This window comes from Vombatus ursinus, unplaced genomic scaffold (genome assembly GCF_900497805.2).
Source record: "Vombatus ursinus unplaced genomic scaffold, bare-nosed wombat genome assembly UNPS02014832.1, whole genome shotgun sequence".
NCBI lineage: Eukaryota > Metazoa > Chordata > Mammalia > Diprotodontia > Vombatidae > Vombatus > Vombatus ursinus.
Window position 1 is genome coordinate 47,039,246 of NW_020954610.1, and position 24,498 is coordinate 47,063,743.

A 24,498-nucleotide genomic window follows, 5' to 3' on the forward strand; every position below is an offset into this window, starting at 1 on the left:
TTTTTTTCCTCTTCTTCATTCCTTCATTAGTTCATTCATTCCTTCCTTCTTTCCATCTTCCTTTCTTCCTTATGTTGCTGAGATGGTTTTTCTGCATTTTAGGGAATGTGGAAAGACTTAATTAAAATGAATCCTTTACAAAGTTTTTATTTTAAAGTAAAATTTAATTGTTTAAAAATTAAATTTAGTTGTTTTAGTTGCCTTAGTTTGATTATTTAATAAAAATGTCCTTTATTAGTGAGTATTCAATGTTTGCCTTAGAAAAACAAAGCAAAGAAGTTCTCTACTTAGTATGTAACTAGAGAAATATGCTGCACTCTCCCATGCTTAGCAGTCATCTAACCCAACCTATATCCTCATCCCCAACAAGGCTCCTCTAGTTTCTTCTTGAAGCTCCTGTGAAGGGGGAACCCGCTCGTTACCTCCAAAAGCAGCGTACTCCACTTTTATATAGTTCTGTTAGGAAGTTAAATGTGCCTGTGATCTTCTATCCAGTGCTCCTAGTGTTAGCTCTGGGGTAAAACAGAACAAGTCTTTCCCCTCTTCCCCCTGGGTAGTCCTTCAAATACTTGAAGTCAGTCCCCTTATGCTTCACTTCTCTAGTTTAACCATCTCTTTAATTCAAATGTTCTTGATGGAATGGACTTGAGGCTCTTCTCTATTCTGGTTGCCTTCTCAGAATTTCTCTAGCTTATCAATATCCTTCTTTAACTGTCGGGTCCATACTAATCATGGTATTCTAGATAGGGTTGGAAACAGGGCAGAGTAAATCAGGATTATCACTTTCTTCTCACTTGAAGCTAGGCTTCCCTTATTGCTGCCCAAGATTTCATTACTTTGTTTTTGGCTGCCATATCACAGTATTGACTTGTATTGAATTTATAGTCCACTAAATCCCCAGCTTTTCTTTAGATGAAGTACTGTCTAACCACATCTTCTTGTCTTATATTTATGAAGTCAGTTTGTAGAAATCAGGTGTAAAGATTTTGCATTGTTCCTCTCAAATTTCCTATCAGAGTTTAGTTTTTAAAAGTCTTCATTCCATGCCATTTCCAGAGTTTTTTTTTTTTAAAGGCAGTGTTACTTGCATAACACCCTTTAATATATGCCATTGGAGTACATCTTACAAAAGTAGAACAGCTGTGCAGGCAGCTTCATTTGTGTCTCATTTGAGGAACTTGGGTTCTATGGCAGAAGTACTAAATCAGATTCATACAGAAGCTTTAGTGTTTTAAAACAAGAAAAATGCTTTTAAAAATGATAATCATTTTAAAATTCATAAAAAAATGCCACGTTGTGGCTAGGAGAGTTAGTGGGGTTAAAGTCTAGTAGAAACAGGGGCTACTAATCAGTACATAAGAATCCCAGTGAGGGGGCATCTAGGTGGTGCAGTGGATAGAGCACCAGCCCTGGATTCAGGAGGACCTGAGTTCAAATCTGGCCTCAGACACATAACACTTACTAGCTGTGTGACCCTGGGCAAGTCACTTAACCCCATTGCCTAGTTAAAAAAAAAAAAAAGAATCCCAGTGGGCTGCATGTTCATGTACTTTTAAGTTGTAGTATTAGCAGTGTTTTATTGTGTTTTTAGTTATTTTGTTAAGTGTTTCCTAATTGCATTTCAATCTGGTTGCACCACCCTAGAGAGGCTTGCTGGCCATGTGGAGCCTTCATGCAACAACATATGTAATACTTTGTTAGTATGGTTTTCATTCCCTGGCAGGGAATGAAACGGTATGTTTGTTGGAGAGGCCGTGGTTATGTCCTAGGACTCTAGGCTCAGAATATTAGGGATGTCTCTTGAATATCCCCAAATTTTTCCTTAATAATCATGTGGGATCATCAAATTTAGAGCTGGAAAGGACCTTAGAGATGATCCTAAATGACTCCTTCCTTTTACAGATGAGAAAATTAAGAGCCTGAGAGGTCAAGTAACTTGTTTATGTTACCCAGCTAGTAAGTGGCAGACCTGCCATCATAGCTAGTGCTCTTTCCACTCCACCAGTAGGTTATAGATCTAAGTGGTATATGTTCCTAAAGCCATCTGGAAGCTGTTTATATTTTTATCCTGTACAGTAAGACATGTAAATTGCATTGATTTATTACCAGCTTTTTGTTAGTAGAACTTCCTTTTCTTTATCCTGGGACCTTTTAAACAACATCTTGTTCGCTTTGCTCGAATCTGTAAAAGCAAACTTAAAAGGCAGTACTCTGTTTAAAGGGGCTTTGGGCTCCTTGCCATGCAGCACCTTCAGTGAAGCACCAGCTGATTCTACAGACTGCACACTTTGCCTACAATAACTGAGAGAGCAGCTGCCTCTTCCAGCTGTCTAATTGCTCATCAGATTCACTTTAGTATAATTTTTTTTTCTTAAGTGCATTAGCTTCTTCACTTGAAACCATCTTTTTTATTGTTTGGGTTGCTAATTTTTTTTTATTTTTATTTTTGGTGGAGGTGCTGGGGAGATTACATTTAATTGGGGAAGGCTTCAAGTCCATGTTAAGTAGTTGTTGGTATTTTGACTTCTACCAATTGGGAAATTTAAGGCAAAGTTCTTAACTTGTGGAGCCCTCTGGTAAAACGTATGGACCCCTTCATAGAATTTTTTTTTAAATTCAAGGAAATGCTATATTTCAGGTAGAGAGTAATGACAAAAAGATTTAATTTTTCTTCACATCCAAGTTCATGGACTCTCTGAAATCTATGCATGGACCTCTTAGGATCTGTAGACCACACGTTAGGAAGCTCTGTTTTATGGAAAGAGTAATAAATGATGCTTTTTATCCTGATGTGTGTTAATTTAGGAGAAGGTACATAGTACTCTAGGCTTATGAGAGCTCTGGGGTGCCTTTTGGAGAAGTAATTTAATTTTTTCTATCTCTCAGTCTTCTCATTAGCTTAAGTGGAAATAAATACTTCCCATCTGTCACATGAAATTTCAGAATTCTGGAGTAAGGGCTTATATGCATTTTGATTATGCTCAGGTGAAGACATTATGAACATATAGCATATGCATATATATGTACATATAGATATGCATATATGTACATATATATGTATGTGTGCATGTGTCTCTCTTTGTCTTTCTTTTGTCTTTTATCATTGCTGTACACTCCAATTTTATAGTATAAACAAGGAGACAAAAGTAGATAAGAGTTCACTTGAAGATCAGTAAGTAGATTTGCACTACCAGTCTGTATGTAATACCTTTCCCCCATAACTCAGTTTTTAAAAAAAGACTTTTCCGTTGTTTAATTTTTCTTAGCTTGCTCTGGATGCAATTAAGATTTTTTGAGGAAACTGCAGGATCCTTTGTGGGCTTTTTGCTCTAGTTTCTTATGATTATATTTGAAATATGCCAGCATTTTCCTTCTTAAGTGAGAAAACATATCAGATTTTTATATTTATATGTCATTTAAAATAGAATATAATATTGGCAAATCAACATTTCTTTCTTAGTTTTGAAGTTATGAACTCTTTTTTGGAGGGAGGTCTAGACCTACAGTTTCATCACTGAAGGGAAATCTTTCTATAGAAATTCCCTCCACCATTTTAGATAATAATAGCTAGCATTTACATAGTGCTTTAAGGTTTACAAAGCACTTTATACATAATCTGGGGAGGTAAATGTTATCCCCATTTTACAGAGGTGGAAACTGAACCTGAGAGAGGTAAAATGACTTCTCCATGAGCACAGCAAGACAACTAAGTGCCTGCCATGTGCCAGTCACTATATTTAGTGCCAGGGATACAAAGAAAGACAAAAGAGTGTCCCTGCTCTCCAGGAGCTCACCATCTAATGGTGGATACGACATACAAACAACTGTGTATATATTTAGTATATGCCAGAAAAATTAGGATAGTCAACAGAGGGAAGGCATTAGCATTAATGGGAAGTGGGGAAGAACTTCTTTACAAGGTAGGATTTTGGCTAGGACTTCAAGGAAGCCAGAAAAGACAGGAGGGAAGACATTCCATATACGAGGGAGAGCCAGTGAAAATGCCTGGGCTCAGGAAATAGAGTGTTGGTGTCACTGGATTGCTGAATATGTGGGGAAGAGTAAAGTGTACAGAGATTGGAAAAGTGGAAGTTGGAGACAGGTTATGAAGGACTTTGAATGTCAAACAGAGGATTTTATATTTGATCTTAGAGGTGATAGGGAGACACTAGAGTTTTGATTAGGGGAGTGACATGGTCAGATCTGTGTAAGTTTAATTTGACAGCTGAGCGGAGGATGCTTTGGGGGTAGTAGGGGAGACTCAAGGCAGGGAGAACAAACAAGAAACTAGTGCATTGCCCAGTTGTGAGATGATAAAAGCTTGTACTAGGCTGGTGGCAGTGTTAAAGGAGAGAAGGTGGGGTATATGAGAGGTGTTATAAAGGTAGAAATGACAGAGCTTGACTGTTGATTGGATGTGGAGAATGAGACACACCGAGCATGACAACCTAGATTGGTGGTTTCCTCAACAATGATAGGAAAATTAGGAAGAAGAGGTTTTGAGGAGAAAGATAATGAGTTCAGTTTTAGATATGTTAATTTTAAGATGTTCATAGAACATCCACATTTGAGATTTCCAACAGGCAGTTAGAGGTGTGAGTATATGAAGTTAGGACAAGACAAATAGATTTAAGACTCATTAGCATAGAGATGATAATTAAATCAATTGCAGCTAATACAGTGAAATAATGCAATGGAAGAGGAGAAGGAGGCCCAGGACAAAATCCTGGGGGATATTCTCTTTTATTGGGTATGCAGCTAATAAGTATCTGAGGGAGGATTGTCTAATCTTCAGTGGTCATCAGCTCCCTTGCCATTTATAGTTGGATGTTATTTCCTGGGGCACTGAGAAATGACTTGCCCAGGGACACAACTCCAAGGTCACCCAGCTGTATATATGTCAGCTGTAGAATTTGAACAGGGACTCTTGACTCTCCACTATATTATTCTGTTGCTGTGGACTCTCAACCTATGTTATTTTTGTGTGATTAGACACACACATCAAATGACTCAGTAGGAATTATTATTTTCTGTAATTTTAGCATTGATATTTTGGGCCCAATATAGTTTAGGGAAGTTGTGTGTTTTCCCTATTTTCTTGACTTCATATTTTTTATTGGTTGTTTACCTTTCAACTCAAATCACTTAACTCAGGTCTCTGCTTCATCTTGATTTCCAAATTTCTTTTTACTGGAACATTAACAGACCTTGTTATCCTGTCCTTGAACTGTTTCTGCCTAGTATGAATAGGATTTTGATGACCTCTTCTTTTCAGGATGTATATCTATTTTTCTTTATCTTTCTTCTGTTCCCTTCCTGAGATGCCAGGTTGAACATCCAGTGTTTATCTAAATCTATATAATAAGCACATGTGTAAACCATCTGACCTGTTATCATGGCTTTTTTCTTTTCACCATGACCTTCTTCCAAAGCCTTATGGCATTTTTAGAATTCATAAACATTTGGCTTTCATACTCCATCATATTTTTTCCTTTAAAAAATGACTTTTTATGACCTTGAGTCTCAATGTTGATGTTTTTTTCTCATGCTGTAAATCTTCCCTTTTTTAGACTTGTCATTGTTCCTTTTTGGTGCTCCCTTAGTGGGGATATTTTAGGGTTTTTTTTGTTTTTATTTTTTTACCATTAATTGTAGTCTTCCTCACTCCCAACCTTCCTGGTTCTGACCTTTTTTTTTGTTGTTGCTATTGTTGCCCTCCTTGACTAACTTGTGATATGGTTTGTTGGGTTCCCATATCTTTTGAAATACTTGCTCATAGTAGAACAAATTTTTTCCATGGCTGATGACTGTTTTATATAACTGCTTTTTCTTAAAACATTTCCCCACATATTTTATCTTGATGACCAAGCATTCTCCTACTTTGTTTCCCAGTCTTACATTCTGCCATTTTTGTTGTGAATGCTTTAGTTTTATTGTGTGACTCTGCTTTTATTTTAGTTTCTTGGTTTGTCTTCTTCAGTCAGACTTTCTTTGAAGAGTAGTTTTGTTTGCTATGAGCAGTTTGGTTTAGTGGAGAGAGCATTGGATTTGGAGTTAAAGAACCTGGGTTCAAATTATGGTTCTGCTACTTGAAAACTATTAGGCCTTATCACTGTTAGGCGAGTCATTTGATCTCTTTGGGGCTCATTTTCCTCATATGTAAGATGAGGGGTTGGACTAAATATTATCTAAGGTCCTTTCCAGTTCTAAATATAAGATTACATGATTCTAAGTCAGGGGTGGGGAACCTGTGGCCTCAAGGTCATGTGTAATCTTCTAGGTCGTTGGGTGTGACCTTTTGCATGAGTCCAAGTTTTATAGAACAAATCTTTTTTATTAAAGGGATTTGTTCTTGGATTCAGTCCAAGAGCCTCACTTAAGGACCTGGAGGGCCTCATGTGGCCTGGAGGCCTCAGGTTCCCTAGCCTTGTCCTAAGTCTATCTCTTCCCATCCCTTTTCTCTTCTTTTTGACCCTGTTTCTTTCTCCTTTTATGTGTGGCTTTGTTAGAATCATAGAATTCTGTTAGTGCTGGACAGGCCCTTAGCTATTGTTTAGTCCAGTTCTTCATGTTATAATTTAGCAAACTGATGTACCAGTGGGTTAAGTGACTTCCTCAAGGTCACATAGCTAATTTGTGGCAGAGTTGGAAGCAAAACTAAGTCTTCCTGATTTTGTAGTCTTGTATTCTTTTTACTACCATATTGCTAAGGAAGATTGTTTCATGATTATTTTTAAAAAAGTCTCTATAATTTGTGACTTTAGTTTGTTCCAGCTTTGTCTCCATAGTAAAAATTATTCAGTCTGCCCACTTTGGACAATGCTAATATTATGGGAGTATTATTCCTATGATTTCTTGTTATTTTCTCCTCCTTTGTTTCACAGTGCCATTTTGTATGCATTTAGTAAATTAATAAATGTGCAAATAAGTGCTTTGCCAATTATAAAAGTGATTACCCATAGATTGACTTTTCTGTGCTAGACTTTTGTACAGAACATTAAAAAGATTTCTTGATTACAGTGGTAAACAATTTTATGACAAAGGTAATGTCATGATATGAATACTACATCTGAGAATTTATACATGGCATACCCTGGTGATTAGGATGGGATTTTTAATTAAAGTGTCAGTTTGTGGTTTGATCAACCTCTGTTGAAAGTTTTATACATTTAAACATCCCACTGAAGCAAGAGATGTTGATCAGTGAGTTAATACAATAGCTCAATTGCCTTGATAAATAATGGCCTTCCCTATTCTAATAGCTCTAGAAATCATACTCATAATCCTTGTCCTCCAGGAGTTCACATTTTTTTATTTAGAGAAAGAAGACTAACCCATTTGAAATAATCTACAAAATTGTAGATGATTAACTGCTAAAAGATGTGCTAGAAATTCTTTGTTCTATGAGGCAGTGGGGAGGGGGGGAGGGAGGGTGTGGGGGGACGTTTCTATTCCTTCTCCTTTCTGTGTGGCATTTAAAAACCCAATTGCTGTTCATTAAGAAGAAAATATGTGAATTTTTCTTCAGAGATTTTAATTTCTATGCACTTAAGGTTTATGGGTTAGCAGCTAGTTTCTGGCTAAGGATGTGTTGATACATATACCATTTCAACAGTTCTATTGCCATTTTGGGACCACATTACAAAGATGTTATTTTCACCCAATTTCTGATGTAAACGTATCTTTGTAGAATGTGCTGTTTTTAAAACGAGTATTTAGAACTGTTGTGATGGCCAAGTGTCCTGTTGTTCCCCCCTCAGCCCCGCCCATTTCTGTCATTGTAGTTACTTGTTTTGTGACCGTACAATGGTTAGATGGCATCTGTGTCCAACGTACTTTTCTGTCCTTTGGATAAAGATGAGAAAAATGACTTTGTCTGGCATGGCTGTCTGAATATTTTATTTCAGCTCAAAAGTAGTTTTCACTGTCAAACTGCTTTTCACTCAGCACAATTTTAAAGTGTATATCAAAGATTTTGCTATTCTGCATCACATGAGCAGGTGAAAATGTGGTTTGTGAAGGGTGTGATGACAGTTCTGATTTTATAAAATAATCATTCCCAGCTGTATTTCTGCATGTGTTATAAATTTAGATAATATCTCTTGTAAGAAGGATGAGGCATTTAAGCAGGTGAGCAGATCTTTCTGGAAGAACTCTTATGAGAAGAAAACTGAAAGGTTAATGAGTGAGGGTGACTGATGTGAAAAATCAGAGAAGACAGACTCATGGGCTCTTTATGTTTATCATCATGTGACCACAGTGCTTCTGGTCAAGATGTCTCAAAAGTCTTATTTATATACATCGGTAAAATAAGAATGTGGTGAGCATGAGATTCATTTCCAGCTGAACAGTCTGAGTCTCTGTGGCGTACACAGCTTGCCTGATGGTGTGTATGACTCTGTGTATGGTGTAGATCAGTTTGCATTTTTCTTTGACATTTAGGTTCTAGTCTCTTCTTTTTTTTCCCTTTCTCTCTTCTTCTCTATCACAGGTTATGTATTATCTTTCAGATGATCACAGGCTGATAGATGTAGAGCTAGAAAGGACCATTGAGGCTGATTTCCTCATTTTATACATAAGGAAATTGAGTCCTAGTGAAAGGAAGTGACCTACTCAAGGTCACATGGTAATTAGTGACAGAGACAAGATTTGAGTACAGGTCATTCAAGCAGTATAATCATTTAAGTATGTACTGTATGTCAGCCTCTATGCTAAGTGAAGGGAATACAAAGAAAAGCAAAAATATTGTCCCTGCCTTCAAGGAGCTCACATTCTAATGGGGTAGACAAAAAAATAGTTGTACCTTCTAAATATTTATAACAAAAATGGAAGATAATCTCAGAGAGAAAACAATAGTTATAAGGAGTCCAGGGGAAATAGGAGAAAAGACTTCTTTTAGAAGGCGGGATTCGAGCTGAGGAAGGAGTGTTCCAGGCCTGGGGGATAGCCATTGAAGAGGTACAGAGTTAGAAGATTGTGAGCAACAGCAAAAAAGCCAGTGTTGCTGGATCATAGAGTACATGAAGTGGAGGAAAATCTGAAAAAGTAGGAAGGGGCCAGGATGTGAAGGGCTTTAAATACTCAATGGAGGATTTTCTGTTTGATCCTGGACATAATAGAGAGCTATTGAATATATGGAGGTGTCATGGTAGGACCTGCTTTAGGAAGAACACTTTGATAGCTTAGTGGAGAATAGATTGGAGTGGGGAGACATTTGGGGCAGGAAGCCTAAGTAGCATGCTATTGCAGTAGTCTAGGGGTGAGGTGATGAGGGCCTGCCCTAGGAGGGAAGGCTGTGTGTTCAGAGAGAAGAGGACGTACAAATAGGTGAGAAGTTTTGAAAGCAGCAATCGACAATATTTGGCAACAGACTGAATATGTGGGAGTCAAGGATGACCCTGAGTTTTGGGGCTTGATGGTACCCTGGACAGTCATGAGGCATTAGATATTATTCACCTTTCCTTACTCTATGGTTCTGCCAAACTGCCCTTGTTGTTCCTACCTCATGGCACTGCATCTCTCATCTCTTTGCCTTGGCACAAGCTTAGAATGCCCTCCGTCATCACTTCCATATTACAGATTCCTTCTCTTCCTTCAAGACTCCCAAATGTCACCTTCTACATGAAGTTTTTTTTTTTTATCATTCCAGCTGCTAGTGCTCTCCCTTCCAATATTACTTTGTATTTCCTTTGAATTTATTCTATACAACTACTTGCTGTCCCTCCTCCCATATCCCTCTCCCAAGTAAGCTCCTTGAGGTCTGTGACTTTGATTCTTTATATTTTTCTACAACACAATGCCTGACACTCTATAGAGTCTTAATAAATGCTTGTTGATTTATTCTCCCTTCCAATATTACTTTGTATTTTTAAAAATTTATTCTGTATAAGTACTTGCTATCCCTTCCCCATCTCCCTCTCCTAAGTAAGCTCCTTGAGGGCTGGGATTGTTTCATTCTTTATATCTGTTTCTATAGCACAATACCTGGCATACAATAGAAGCTTAATAAATGCTTATTGATTGATGTAGAATAGAAATGGGCATTTTGATGGCATCAACTTTCTTTCCTCTGTATGGTGCAAGGATGCATTACATGGAATTTTAAATCCCTGGACCAGTTCACTCTTCCCTTTGCTTACTTGGGTTTCTCCAGTCAGTAAATACTTTTTCACCAAGGGGAGAAATGAAGTTTGGTCTGTTGAATGTGCAAATTTTCTTGCTTTGTTTCTAGTGGATTTGAGGATGCTCTATCCTTTAACTGAATAACTGAGTGGTATCTTAGAAAAACTTACGGAGTTTATCCCTTGGGAATTCCTAATGTCCCATAATTGTTATGCCACAAAACCCAACATTCTGTTTCTAAGCCTAGGTTCACTTCCTTTTATTAAAGTTAGAACATTCTATGAAACTAGCTCAGAATTTTATGCTACTTTTAATCCTTGTAAGTCAAGAAACATTTAAGTGCCTACTATGTTCCAGATACTGTGCTAAGTTCTGGGGATATGAAGAAAGGGGGAAGAAAAGAAAATTGAAAACAACCTTGTTACACTGCTTTGACTCTTCCTATCCATAGATCCTGGAAATTTATTCAATTAATAATTTAGACAGAAAAGCTCATTTGCTTTCTGGATCACAAAAGTAAAACAACCACAAAATAACCACTTAATTTCAAAGTACTTAACCAGAGCTTTCCAAACAGGTATGGCAGTCTGAAATGACTAAGAACTGGAACATGGTTTCTAAGTTTAAAAGGATCTAAATGTTTTCACCAAAATTGGCAGCTTTCTGAGCAACAATAACAAAAGGCTTTCTGAAACAAAGAATATGATATTTCCTTGGTTTTCAGCAAAACAGTTTTGGGTTCTGATGACATAGCTTAAAGAAGAGAAGATTTGTTACTTTTTTCTACAACATCCTTTCTTTCCCCCCTTGAGAGCCCTTTCAATTTGCAGTCTATTTTCTATAATTATATCATCAGAGAAGTGTGGGAGAAAATTGACTTTGACTACTCTGAGTGTATTTAATGAATGCAGCATTGATTTTGTTAGAAATAATTATAATGTTATCAGCATTAATGGTATTAATGGGCATAAAACATCAATACTTTTGGCATTACTTCAGTAATATGAATACTCCTACTGATACAGATTGTAACCCCTGTGTGTCTTAGTAGAAGGTCTTCATAATGGATGAAATACTGGACTTAGGATGACTTGGGTTTGAATTCTGTCCCTGCCACTAGCTCTGGGACCATGGAAAAGTCATTAAACCCCTCAGTGTCATTTTCTTCATCTGTGAAACAGGTACAAGTACTATGTACCTTGCATGGTTATCATGAGGGTCAAATGTGATAACATACATAAAGTTCTTTGCAAAACTTAATATGCTTTTTTCTTTTTAAAATTTATTTTATTTTTAATTCAGGGAACAAAGCAAGCATTTGCATAGTACAGTGCAATAAAAAAGATAATTACACATGAAACTGAATATCTACCATATACAACTTGCTATTCCCTCCAAATATACAATAAATTTATCATGCAAATTTTAATTTTTTTCCTTTTTTTTCTCTTCGTCTCCCCACCTACCACCCCCTCACTTCCCCACCCTAGAGATGGTTATCATTAGACATGAATAAGTGTGGGGTATGTGTGTGTGTGCGTGTGTGTGTGTGTGTGAAAAATTATTCTATACATACTTCAATTTATCAGTTTTTTTGTCTGGATACAGATAGCATCTCTCTTCATATGTCCTTTATTTTTAATTTGTGTATTTATAATATGCTTTTAAAAATTAATTTTAAAATATTTATCACTGGGCGGCAAACTTTCTATTGATGAGCCTCTGCAAACATTTTTGGACAAAAGACGTATAATCTATTGCTGGGCTTGTGTTCATATCCTTTCTAGCGTGGCTAAGTCCTGCCAGAAGTGATGTTCCTTTGGCCTAACAAATGTAGGCGAGGGGGTGCTATGGAAAGAGTACTGGTTTTGTAGATAGGAGACCTACATGTTGTGACTTAGTACTTACGTGAACTTGGACAAGTCATCTTGATTTCCTCATCTGTAAAATGAGGGAGGGGGTTTGGACTGGATGGCCTTTAAGTCTCCTTCACCTCTAAATCTGTTGTTGAACCTTTGATCTTATGGCCAGAACCTCTCTTTTATCCTGTAATTAGGCTTTAGAATAGGAATTTGATGGGGCTAATACCTGCTGACATTAACTATCAAGTTATTTTGCTGTCTTATACATGAGAAGAGTCCCTTTTACAAATATCTGAAAACATTTTTCAGAATTTGTGTTGTAGATTTAGATCACCTCCCCCATTTTTTATTGCCTTCAAGATAAGTTGAATTGGAAAGAGCAGTACATTCGAAGTTAGGAAAACCTGGCCCTAGTCTTGACTCTGCTGCTCACTTTAGCTCTTTATACCTCTCTTTCCTTACCTGTGAAATCTAAATAATAATCCCTACTACCTGGAGGATTACATTCTGAAGTGCTTTGTAAACTTTAAAGGCACTATATGAAAGCAAACTGTTTTTATCATCTTCAGATATTAACTTTCTCAGAATACTAGGGAATAACTTCTTCAAGAGATATATTTAGCCACATATAGTAGTAGCATAATGTCTAGATAAAAATGGTGGGCTTGGGAAACCCAGATTACCTTGAATATAGGAAGCACAATCTTTCAATCGGACCTTGGAACAAATCACTTCACCTCTCTGCACCTCAGTTTTTTTAGCTGTACGTTGAGAAGTTTTGGACTAGACAGTTTCCAAGGTCCTTTCTCACTCAATAAGTCTAAAAATTCTTTTCTTTGCAATGTCATTGTCAAATATTGACAACTTTACTTTTTCCTGTTATTTTGGACAAAGGCTAGCTTTTAATTTGTGATGTCAAAGCAATTCTGAAAATAGACCGAAATTGTTAATGGTTAAATTTTAGATATAAGATTGAGTTTTGTTAGCAAATATTTTGAAACATCATTTTTCTTAAATTCAGAGATTGTATTTATTGACAATAATAGAGAAGTATGATTTTCTTGTTGGGTATTAAATTGTCAGTCGTTTGATTTCAGAACTAATGCCTCACCCTCCGAAAAGCTGCAATTTTTTCCACTTTTCTGTTTGATCAGTCGTATGTTATTTGTGTTTATTGTTTATATTCTACTTCTGTGACACTGCACTTTACTCAGTACATGTTGATTGACATAGGTAGAGAAAACACAGAATGCTGACTGTACTTCTTTCTTATTTGTTGGACTCTGATAGACTTGAGGTTTCTGAGAGTTTTTATTGTTCACTTTAAACTTAAATAGTAACATTTTTGTTAACTTCAGAGATAAAACAGAAGCTTCTTAATAAAGAAAAAAACAAGCCAGTAGTTATATATCTACAGGGGCATAAACTCAGGTTTCTAGAAAACATAGTTTCTCATGCATGTTATTTTAACCATATAGTAGTAATGGGGAGGGGATGAAGTGGGGAGTAGGAGTGGACATTTTCTAATTTATTAAACAAATGCCCTAAGCTCCTAATAGTGGTAACTCATACAGATACATTGGACAAGAGACTAAACCTCTATAGCATGACATAGTAGAAAGAGCCTTAGATTTGGAAAAAAGAGCTGGATTGGAATCCCAGTTCTTTTATTTCAATATGATTCAGTAAACATGTATTAAGCAGCTACTATTTGCATGGCACAATATTCAAAGACAAAAAATGAAATAGTTCTTGTTCTCAAGGTGCTTGCAGTCTCTTGGAGGGAGGGAAACATTTATTAAGTGCCTACTGTATTCCAGGCACTATGCTAAATGCTTTTCAAGGTATCTCATTTGATCCTCACCACAGCCTTGTGAGGTAGGTGCTATTATGATCCTCATTTACAATTCAGAAAATTGAGCCAGACAGAGGTTAAGTGATATGGCCAAAGTCACACAGCTAGTAAGTGCCTGTGGTTGCATTTGAACTCATGACTTTCTTACTTCAGGCCCAGAGCTTTATCTACTACACCATGTAATATAAAGTGCTTTAAAGTGATAACTAACTAACTTGAGAGAGAAAGAGATCAGGAGAGTTCTTGTGTAGGAAGTGGTTTCTGAGTTATGCTTTAAAGGAAGGTAGAGGTGAGGAGAGAATGCGTTCCAGAGGATCACTTACCTGTGTACCATGTGTAAGGAATAGCTTTGTTTTGCTGTGTGTGAAGTGGAATATGAACTAAAGTAGGTGGAATCCTTATTGTGGAAGGGTTTTGATGCCAGACTGAAGGGAACCACTGAAGATTTTTTTAAGTAATATTTTATTTTTTGCCCCAATTCACTGAAGATTTTGATTAGGAAAATGATGTGGTACAAATTGTGTTTAGGAATATCTATTTGGCAGCTTCTCCTCACTCCTATGCATAACTTACCCTACTTTTAAACCCCACCCCCAACAGCTGTGGACCTTCTACTTTACCAAGAAAAAAAAAAGGCCATTGAACTCCCTCTATTCCCCTCCACTTTATCTCAGAACACCCTGACATCATCCTCCACTTTACCTTTTCCTCTAATCTCTGATGAAGAGCTAGATATTCTACTTGCCAAGGCTAACTCCTTTACACATATCCTTAATACTAACCCTTTCTGTCCTCTCCAATGGCGCACTCCCATTATCGTTTCCCTCAGTCTTCAGTCTTTCTGTTTCTATTGGTTTCTTCTCTGCTGCCTACAAACTCTAAATTTATGTCATTCTGGGGGGGCAGGGAAACACCCTTGTTAGATCCTGCCATCCACATTAACTATTGTCATATATTTCTGCTCTTGTTCTCAACCAAACTCACTTGAAAAAGGTTTATTGCCTCTATTTGTTCTCTTACTCTCTTCTAAAACTTTGATCTGGCTTACTACCTTATTCCTCAATTGCAACTTCTCTTTCCAAAGTTATCAGTGATCTCTTAATAACCAAAACTATTGACTTTTTCTCAATCCCTGTGCTTTCTCAAACTCTCTGTGGCATTTGACACTACTGACCACCTTTCCCTCTTGGATACACTTTCCTTTCTGGGTTTTTGTGGCACTGCTCTCTCTTGGTTTTCATTCTGTCTACTGACTGCTCCTCAGTCTCCTTGGCTGGATCATCATCCTTATCCCACCCCTTAAGTGTGAATGCACTCCAAGTGCATATTGTCTCCCCTGATAGAATGATTGTTGAAGGTGGAAACTGTTTTCCTTTTGTCTTTGTATCCCCAGGGCCTAGCTCAAAGCCTGGCCCTTAGTAGGTTCTTAATAAATACTTGTTGGATCATTGATTTGTGGTGGTTGCATTAGGGAGAGACTAGAAACAGGGAGATCAATTAGGAGGCTCCATAATAGTATATTCAAGAGGTGACAAGCAGCTGAAATAAGAGAGGCCATGTGAATATAGGAGATGGGTACCCTTGTGAGAAGTGTAGAAGTAGAATTGATGCAATTTGGCAGTTGCTTAGATATGGGCAAGTAAGAGAGAAGAAGAGTCAGGGATGACTCTGAGTTGAGTTCTGAGGCAACTGGAGGAATGGTAGTAACCTCCATGGAAATAGGTCTGTTTTGAAGAACGATAAATTTTTGAGAAAATGTGATTTCAGATATGTTGATTATTGAGATTAATATCTAATGTTCTGGTGAAGACATCCCCCAGTGCAAAACTAGAGGAGAGAGTTTTGGTAATGTGGGAGTCATTTGCATAGAGATAATAATTAAATAATTAAATCCATGAAAGTGGTAAGATTACTAAGGGAAAAAGGATAGATAGAGAAAAAGATAATGACTGAGGGCAGAGACTTGGTAAATGACCACAGTTCTTACAGCATAATAATTAATAAGTGATACTGAGATGGAAATTTCAAACAAGTCAGAAAGGGGCAAAAGAGAGAGCAGTGTCAGACAAGCCAAGGGAGGGAAGACATAGCCAGAAGGAGGAGGGTATTCAGCAGTGTAAAAACTGCAGGGTGGTCAGTTAGAATGAAGACTGAAGACTAAAGGTCATTGGACTGAGATCTTTGACCACCTTAGGGAGAATATAGTATTAATCAAAACCAGTTTGATAAGGCTTAAGAAATGAGTGGGAGGTGGGAAACCAGAGGAATTGCAGATAGCTGGCCCCAGTTAGAAGTCTGGTGATGGCTCAACCTCTCTGGGCCTCTTTTTCCCCTTAAAAAAAGAATTTGAACCAGGTGATCTTTAAGGTTCCTTCTAGATCTAAGTCCTCTGACTTGAAATCAGAAGACCTACTGTGAATCAGAAGACAATTCACTTGGTTTGGGGCCTCTGCAAAATGTGGACAGCAGGGCAGCTGTGAAGATAAGATGAGATGAAGCGTATTAAATTTGTTTTGGAATTATATATAAGGCACACTGTTTGCACATACTTTATTACTGATAGTTTCTTTTAAAGTGGAAGCTATTTTCTAACTACAGCTTGGGAAATGTGATTAAAAATTTGATTTTCATTGTATTTTTGGTACTTGTTTTGAACATTGTAATTCTAGCATTTTTAATTTCGAGATGTTTATAGTTTAAAGCCATTTCTAAGTATATCTGTATAAAATCCATCTTCCTTCACCTTTCTGTTCTGCATACCTCCTCTCTTTTTTTCCTTATTAGGCCACATGATTTATGTATGTAGTAATTACATCATTGGGTAACTTTTTTGATTAAGGAATGAGAACATTCGTGAGATTAAAGGATAAAAGTGAATTTACATATATTTTGTCAAGGTGATAGATATTTTTCACTGGGAAAAGCGAGTGGTGTAAAGATTATCCCCAGGGTTCTTGCATTTGTCCTCATGACAACACTTACAATATTTTTTACAGCTTGTCATTCATATTATTGTACTTGTGTGAAAAATTTGCTGTTATAGTAATTAGCAATTGTGATTTTTAAAAAGAGCACTTTCTCTGAAGAAGCAGTTTGGAAAGAGATAAAATGTTTTACTGAGAGTATAATTTCCTAGTACTGTTAAAATATTCATGTAGTATCTTTCTTTTTCTAAAGTTGTGCCAAACCTTTGGAACACTGATGGAGAAGTTACCGTCCCGGAGCAAAAGCCTGTAGAAGTCAGTGAGGAACTTGCAAGCTCCTATGAAAGAAAGCTCATAGAGGTAAGAATGCTGGAGGTCTGAGAATCTCTAGCTCAGATGTACTTATGTCTATACTTTTTATTGTTATTTTAATGTACTTTTTATTGCTGTCTTATGTAGTTTTAGTAATGGGTTGATTGAAACAACAAGCTGTTTAAACGCATGCCAAGTATTGATTAAGTTCTGTATGTATTAGGCAAAGGAATTGGAAACATTTTATTTTAAATGATGTGACTATTAAAATAACCCTAAACATTTAAATGACTTGTAGATGATCAATCCCAATCTGGGTGGGAGAAATAGGATATATGAAGAATCTCTACTCAAAATATCTGAATTTAAATACACTCAAACTTTTATGAATTTAAGTGCAGTCTTTGAAAGTCTCAGCCATGAACTCAGAGGTATACCACATCCTCTTTTCCCCCATTGGGGGAAAAAAAAAGCAAAACCACAACCTGGGGCTATGAGTTGCTGCTTTGCTGACAAGCAGTAAGAAAACTACTGTGGGAAAAGATCCAAAGTCTTGAAGATTATGCCTAATAATACACTTTGAGTAGTCACTTCGCTGATCAGAAGGAAGAGTGCTTTGGTTGGTTAGCATTATTAAAAGGTCACCTTTTTTGCACAGAAACCAAGAAATATGGGAGAAAAGCCAGAAGAGAGAAGTAAAGGTGGAGTGAAGAGAGAAGTAAAGATGGAACAAAGAGAAAAAAAAGTGACAGAGACTAGAAGTAATAGCAGCAGTAATTAGAAGCAGTGTTGGGGGCAGCAAGGAATTGAGTGTCTGGTAATCATGGAACAGGAGACAAAAGGTGGACCAGCTCTCCTGTCAAGGCTATCCACTCATCAGTCGTGCCAGAAGACACGAAATCCTGTACTTCCATTGTTTTCATGTGTGTGTTCAGGGGTTTGCAGGGAGGCAAACCTCCTGTACCTTTGTCTTTCTTGCCACTCGATCAGCTGAATCCATCAAAGTATTGACTGACTGTCAGGTGGCAGCTCTTGACACGAAGGTGGCAATGATTGTAACCCTTCTAGGGAGTGTTTGGTAGGCAGACATTGTATGGTACTGAGAACACTGAAATTGGAGGCAGGAAATTTCGACTCTGTCCCAACTCCACCACTTATTATCATTTTAACCTTGAGCAAGGCCCTTGATTCCTTGGAACCTCATTACGCTCATCTATTATATGGGAATAATGATGCTATGAGGCTTGTATGAGATATGATGTATTTATAGTGCTTGGTAACCCTAAGGCCTTTCATAAATAATTATTTTATTTTCATCACTATTATGCATTTTAAAAGAGGGCCATGTTAGCTTAAATTAATATTTAATTTGCAGAACTATGTGGTGAAAATTTTTCAGTAGGTAGTTAGTTCTGTCTCTGCATGGTTGTCCCTCCTCCTCCCACCAGAACAACAGCATTCATTCTTCACCTTGGCACCCTATTTATGCAAGATACATTAGATTTAGGCCATTCCACTAAGGGATTATTTTTTTTTGTATATTTACTGCAATTGTTATTAAAAAAGCAATGAGGCCAACACCATGGCTTTGAAATATTTGCATAGGTGAGCCAATAAATGGGAAAAATAATACAATTTTGCAATTACACTGAGGTGTTCTAGCCCTTAGATATGGTTTTATATGATGCATAATATAACTCTCCAGTATAAGTGAAAGGAGCTAGCTATTATCTCTCCATAGCTGTGTTTTCATTTCTCTTTTTGCTTGTGTGTACATCAGTAGTTAGGCAAAATATATTTGAATGTGCAGCATTTTTGTAGATACTTATATATAGAAAAAAAACTGCTTTGGGACTGTAACTGGTAATCAAATAGTGAACATAGCAGATCAGGCCATAGTTCTTAGGCTACAGACGTATATTAGGAATTGTCTGGCTTCTGGCGTTTTCCCCTTCTTGCTTGAGATTCCTTCTTGACTTGGATAAGAAACATGGTTTTGGTTTGTGTTGTGGGATAGTGCCCCATAGTGAATGCTGGTGTGTGTAGGGAAACCAATGCTGTTAAAGACCTTATTTTTGGTGGTGTGTCTGGACTAGGAATCTGAATTTCTTGAGAAAGAATAGATGAATGCCCTCAGAGAGACACTTGGAAAATGATCTAGTTCTCTTTTTTGGGAGATAGATAAAAATACTTATAATTATAGTGGCTGGGATTCAGCTTTTCAGGCTTGCACTATTTTGGGCCCTTTTCATAATGGCTTTCCTCTTTGAGGCAGAAAGTGGCTTCTATCAAAGCCACTTCTGTGCTCCCAGGAAGAGTTACCTTGTCATGATAGAGAAGAGATTATAGGATAGAACATAAGATTCACTGTCTCCTCTGGGTGGAGCTCGGCTCTTAAGGCACACTTGGGGAATGTATAAAATGGTTAAATATAGGAAGTGAGGTGATTGAATTGAGTTCAGGTCAGTAATGGGTAGTGTATTCGATGTCAGTGAAAAATTATTGTGATAAGCATTTGCTGCTAATCAAATAGGATACCCTCCCCGAAGGGGGAAGAGTCAGTGGAAAGGCCAGATGCAGGGTGCGTGGGGAAGCAGGATATAAGAAGTCAGAGGATGATAACGGAGTTAGAGTAGAGTAAGGTAGAATAAGTAAATGGAATCAATTAGTGAGCACTTATTATGTGCTTACTATATATGTATCTGCCAGGCTCTGTACTAAGGACTGAGGATATAAAGGAAAAGCAAAAACAGTTTCTACTTTCAAAGAGCTTACATTCTAATAGGAGAGATAATACACATAAACCAAAACATAAAATAAATACAGAGTAGATAGAAGGTAACTTTAGAGGGATTGGCATTAGCAGCAGCAAGACAGGGAGGAGGGCAAGAGAGGGCTCCTGGAGAAAGTGGCCTGTGAGCTGAGCCTTAATGAAAGCCTTAATTCTTAATTCTAAGAGTCAGAGGTTGGAAGAGAGAGCATTCCAGGAGTGGGGAACTGCCAGGGCAAAGGCATAGATGGGGCATTGTGTGTTAGGAACAGCAAGTAGGCCAATATGGCTTGATCATAGCGAATATGTAGAGGGGAGCAGTATGAAGACCAGAAAGATAGGAGTGGGGCATGTTGTGAAGAGTTTTAAATACTAGTCAGAGCATTGAGTGATGGGAGTCTGCACCAGAGTGGTGACTGTGTTGGGCCTTTACTCCTTGAGTCATTGAGTTAGAAGAAATATCATAGGTCACCTGATTCAGCTCCTCCCAGAATCAGGATTCTCCTCTCTACCATCCCTGAGGAGTTATCCAGCCTTTTCTTGTTCAGTCAAGTTTTGTACCTCTTTTTCCAAGCTATTAATTCTCTTTTCATATTTTTCTTTTCTAATTCTTGCTTCTGTTTCTATTTTTTTCTCTATCACTCTCATTTTGTTTTTAAAATCATTTTTTAGCTTTAAAAAAAAACACCAAATTCTTGTGTTAAGTCTTTGAGGAATTTTTGTTGGAACTAGGGTGTACTGCATCTTCTCACTCTGCCATCTTGACTCTGCCTCCTATTCAGTCTCTTGTTGAAGACTTCTAGTGATTAGGGGCACTCACCACTTCCTGAGAGAGCTCATTCCACTTTTGGATATGTGTTTGGAAGTTTTTCCTTCTTTTGAGTAAAAATGTTTTTTCTATAAGTATTACTCATTTTGTCTAGTTCTGCTCCCTGGAGTTATGAAAGATAAATCTTATCACTTTATCATGTTCCCCCTCTCCTATCTTTTCTTTCAGGCAATATTATCCCAGTTTCTTCAATGGAAAATATAAAATAAAAATGCTTAGCAAGGAACAGAAACCCATGATAATTGGGGATATGATAAGAAAGCATATAACTACTTTCAGCCAGTTCAAGTCATCAGGCCTGGTGATACCATTTCCATCTTAGAATACTAAAAAAATGTACATGTGATCCTCAGGTGACATGGGAGTATGGGAGAAATAACATTGCCCATGGGAGGGAAAGAAAGAAAGCAAATGATAGTTAAGCAATTTTCCCTTCTATCATTCGTTGTCATCTCATCTACTCTCTTCTATTGCTTCTTCAGTCTTTGTTTTTATTCATTCAACAATTTTCTCCTGAAAAAAACTAGAAATTCTCATTTTGTTGTTCTTTGCAATCACTGAAAGACTAAACTTGCTTTGAGCTTTAGCTTATCTGACATCATTCCTGCAGTATTATGTCACTCTTGAATCTTATTCTCATCGGATTTGGCTTAAGGAGAGAATAACATACACACTCAATTGGGTATGGAAAGCTATCTCACCCTACATGAAAATAGGGGGGGAAGGAAGAGATCGGGGGTGGGGGATGATAGAGGGGAGGGCAAATTGGGGGAGGGGGTAATCAGAAGCAAACACTTCTGAGGAGGGACAGGGTCAAAAGAGAGAATAGAATTAACAGGGGGGGTGGGATAAGATGAATAGTTATTTTTCCACAGCATGACTACTATGGAAGTGTTTTGCATGACTGCACAAGTGTAACCTGTATCGAGTTGCTTGCCTTCTCAATGAGGATGGGTGGGGAAGGAGGAAGGGAGAAAATTTGGAACCCAAAGTTTTAAAAACAAATGTTAAAAAATTGTTTTCACATGCAACTGGGAAATAAGATATACTGGCAGTGAAGTATAGAAATCTATCCTGCCCTACAGGAAAGTAGAAGAGGAAGGAGATAAGAGAAGGGGGTGAGATAGAAGGGAGGGCACATTAGGGGAAAGGGTATTCAGAATGCATGCTATCTTGGGGGATGAGATGGGGAGAAAATTTGGAACTCAAAATCTTGTGGATGTGAATGTTGAAAACTAAAATAAATTAATGAATCTTTAAAAATAATGTCACTCTTTTTTTATTTATTTGATTTTACTTCCATTTTCTTTTAAGTAGTTTTAATTTTTTTATTACCATTATTTCTCTCAGTAGCTTTCTCCTTTACCCTCTCAGATAGCTAACCCTATAACAAACAGTATTTTTTATATATTTTTTGTTTTTCTTTCTTATTTTTAAAGAGTATTTTTAAAAGACAAAAACAGAGAAAAAAACCAGCATCAGAACATATATGTAATATGCAACACATATGGACCTCCCACCTCTGCAAAGAGGTGGTGTGGGAGTATCTTTTCGTGTCTCTTCTTTCAGGCCATGATTATTTTTTATAATTTTGCAAAATTTACTTTTGATGTTTTTTGTGGTTCTTTCCATTTACATTATTGTAATCGTAATTATATATATAATATATATATATAATTACAGTCTGCATTTCTATGCTTCTCTGTATTCATAACATTTGCCATTTCTTACAGTAGAGATCCTTGTTCTTTTTACTTTTCTGATTGCATTTTAAAAATTCTGAACTTAAAAAGAGCATTGTCATATACATAGCAGACTATGAAAAGAGTAAGCTTTAAATAGGCATATGTATAACTAAAATAAAGTTTTATTTGTTACTTTCAGAACTGTCCTATTTGTCTGTGCTTCCTTCTGTTTTTTTTTCTTCTATGAATTGAAAAAAAGTTAGATTGCCCCTCTTTTTTTTTAAACATCAATTCCCCCCGACCCCAGTAACCCTCCCCTTGAATTAGAAGCCAAGAGTAATAGGGAAAAAAAGTCTTGTAACAAGGAAACATAGTCAAACAAAATGAATCCATATAATGTTCCTGCCACAAAAATGCGTGTCTTTTTCTGCATCTTACTTCTGTGATCCTTCTGTAAGGAATTTGATAACATACTTTGTCATAGGTTCTCTGGCAACATGATTGATCATTACAGTGATCAGAGTTCTTAATTCATTCAAAATTGTTTCAGTGTTGCTTTCTTTTTACAATTTGTTTTCCTGGTTCTGCTCATTTCACTCTACGTCAGTTTATACTACTAGGATTTTCTGAAATTGTCTCTTGCTATTTCTTATTACACAATTGTTTTCCATTATACCACAATTTGTTCAACCATTCCCCAATCCAAGGCAGTCCCTTAGATTGTAGTTCTTTTATTTTCTTTTTTCCTGCTCTTTTCAATCCTTGCTTTCCTTTTCTCTGCAAAATTTTGAAGTCTTAATTTGCCAGTGAATTTTGCTCCAGTAACATTGATTTCTTTAGATAACTTTTTTTTCTTCTTCAAAAAATTAATTTTCAAAATAATCTTGAGGAGCAGCTAGGTGGTGCGATGGATAGAGCATCAGGCCTGGAGTCAGGAGGACCTGAGTTCAAATCCGGCCTCAGACCAGACACTCAACACTTACTAGCTGTGTGACCCTGGGCAAGTCACTTAACACCAATTGCCTCACCAAAAAAAAAAAAAAATCTTCAAAAAATAATTTGTGTTGTCAGAATTTCATTTTTGATGTCCTTAAATTTATTTTAAGCCGACTTTTCCAAGTAGAATCTTGGGCTATGGGTTTCTACTCATCCTTTATCCAGTGCTTTAAAATTTTCCCTTCCCAAAGTGTAGAGTACTTGTCAGCTAATTCCAGACATTTCTCCTCATTATTTATCATGATTTGTAATGGAACAGGGTCACTTTCTTCGAAGGTACCCTTTGTATCCACTGTGATAACTTGTATTCTTTCCTGGTTAGAATCTGCTTCCTTTGTCATTACTTCTACTTAGGACAGCATGAAATTATTGGCAAAGCAAATTGAGAACTTTTAGCACAGGGAAGTGCAGTGGTGATGTAGAAGCAGCCTCTGTGATACGGTCAAGGCATGACTATTTCAAGCAGATATCAAGATGTTTGAAGACATCTGTTTTACTGCCCCTGGGAAGCTTTGAGATCTGATTTCGGAATTCATTATCCATTTATTCCTTCAGGCTAGATAATACTCATGTATTTAAACCTAAATGTTCTGAACCATGTACCTGCAGTTTGTGTGTTTCCCACTCACCAGTGTCTACATACTTTTAAGATTCTAAATGCCGCTGTAGATGATATGTTAAAATATGTAAAGAAGAGAAATTCTTCTCTCTATATGTCTGTCTCTCTGATATATGCACACCATTTAAGTCACTTTCTAAATCGTAAACCGCCATTTCTGAATTGTTAAGAAAATTTTGTTCATCACAAAATTCAGTAGCTAAGGGAGACTTTTGACTTTTTAAAAATGTTTTGCTCGTCAGTTTTAAGAGCTAATGCTAATAAAGATTTAAGCTGGAATGGTTTTTAAAAGTACATAGCTGGGGGCGGCTAGGTGGCACAGTGGATAGAGCATCAGCCCTGGATTCAGGAGGACCTGAGTTCAAATCCGGCCTCAGACCAGACACTCAACACTTACTAGCTGTGTGACCCTGGGCAAGTCACTTAACTCCCATTGCCCAACCCCGCCCCCAAAAAAACAACCTACAAACAATAAAAGTACATAGCTTAGTAACAAACTTAGGTTATATATTGTAAAATTATGC

At 37.1% G+C, this 24,498-nt stretch overlaps 1 protein-coding gene across 4 annotated transcripts in view; it reads left to right on the forward strand.

Annotated features, from left to right (window-relative positions):
* The window catches only part of SNX29 (sorting nexin 29), a 636,216-nt gene that overhangs the window by 262,367 nt on the left and 349,351 nt on the right, over positions 1-24,498 (forward strand). For all 4 annotated transcript variants that reach the window (XM_027839088.1, XM_027839089.1, XM_027839091.1 and 1 more), the window contains one exon: positions 17,017-17,123. In XM_027839088.1, coding sequence (XP_027694889.1) covers positions 17,017-17,123 — 107 coding nt within the window. The remainder of the gene's footprint in view (positions 1-17,016; positions 17,124-24,498) is intronic.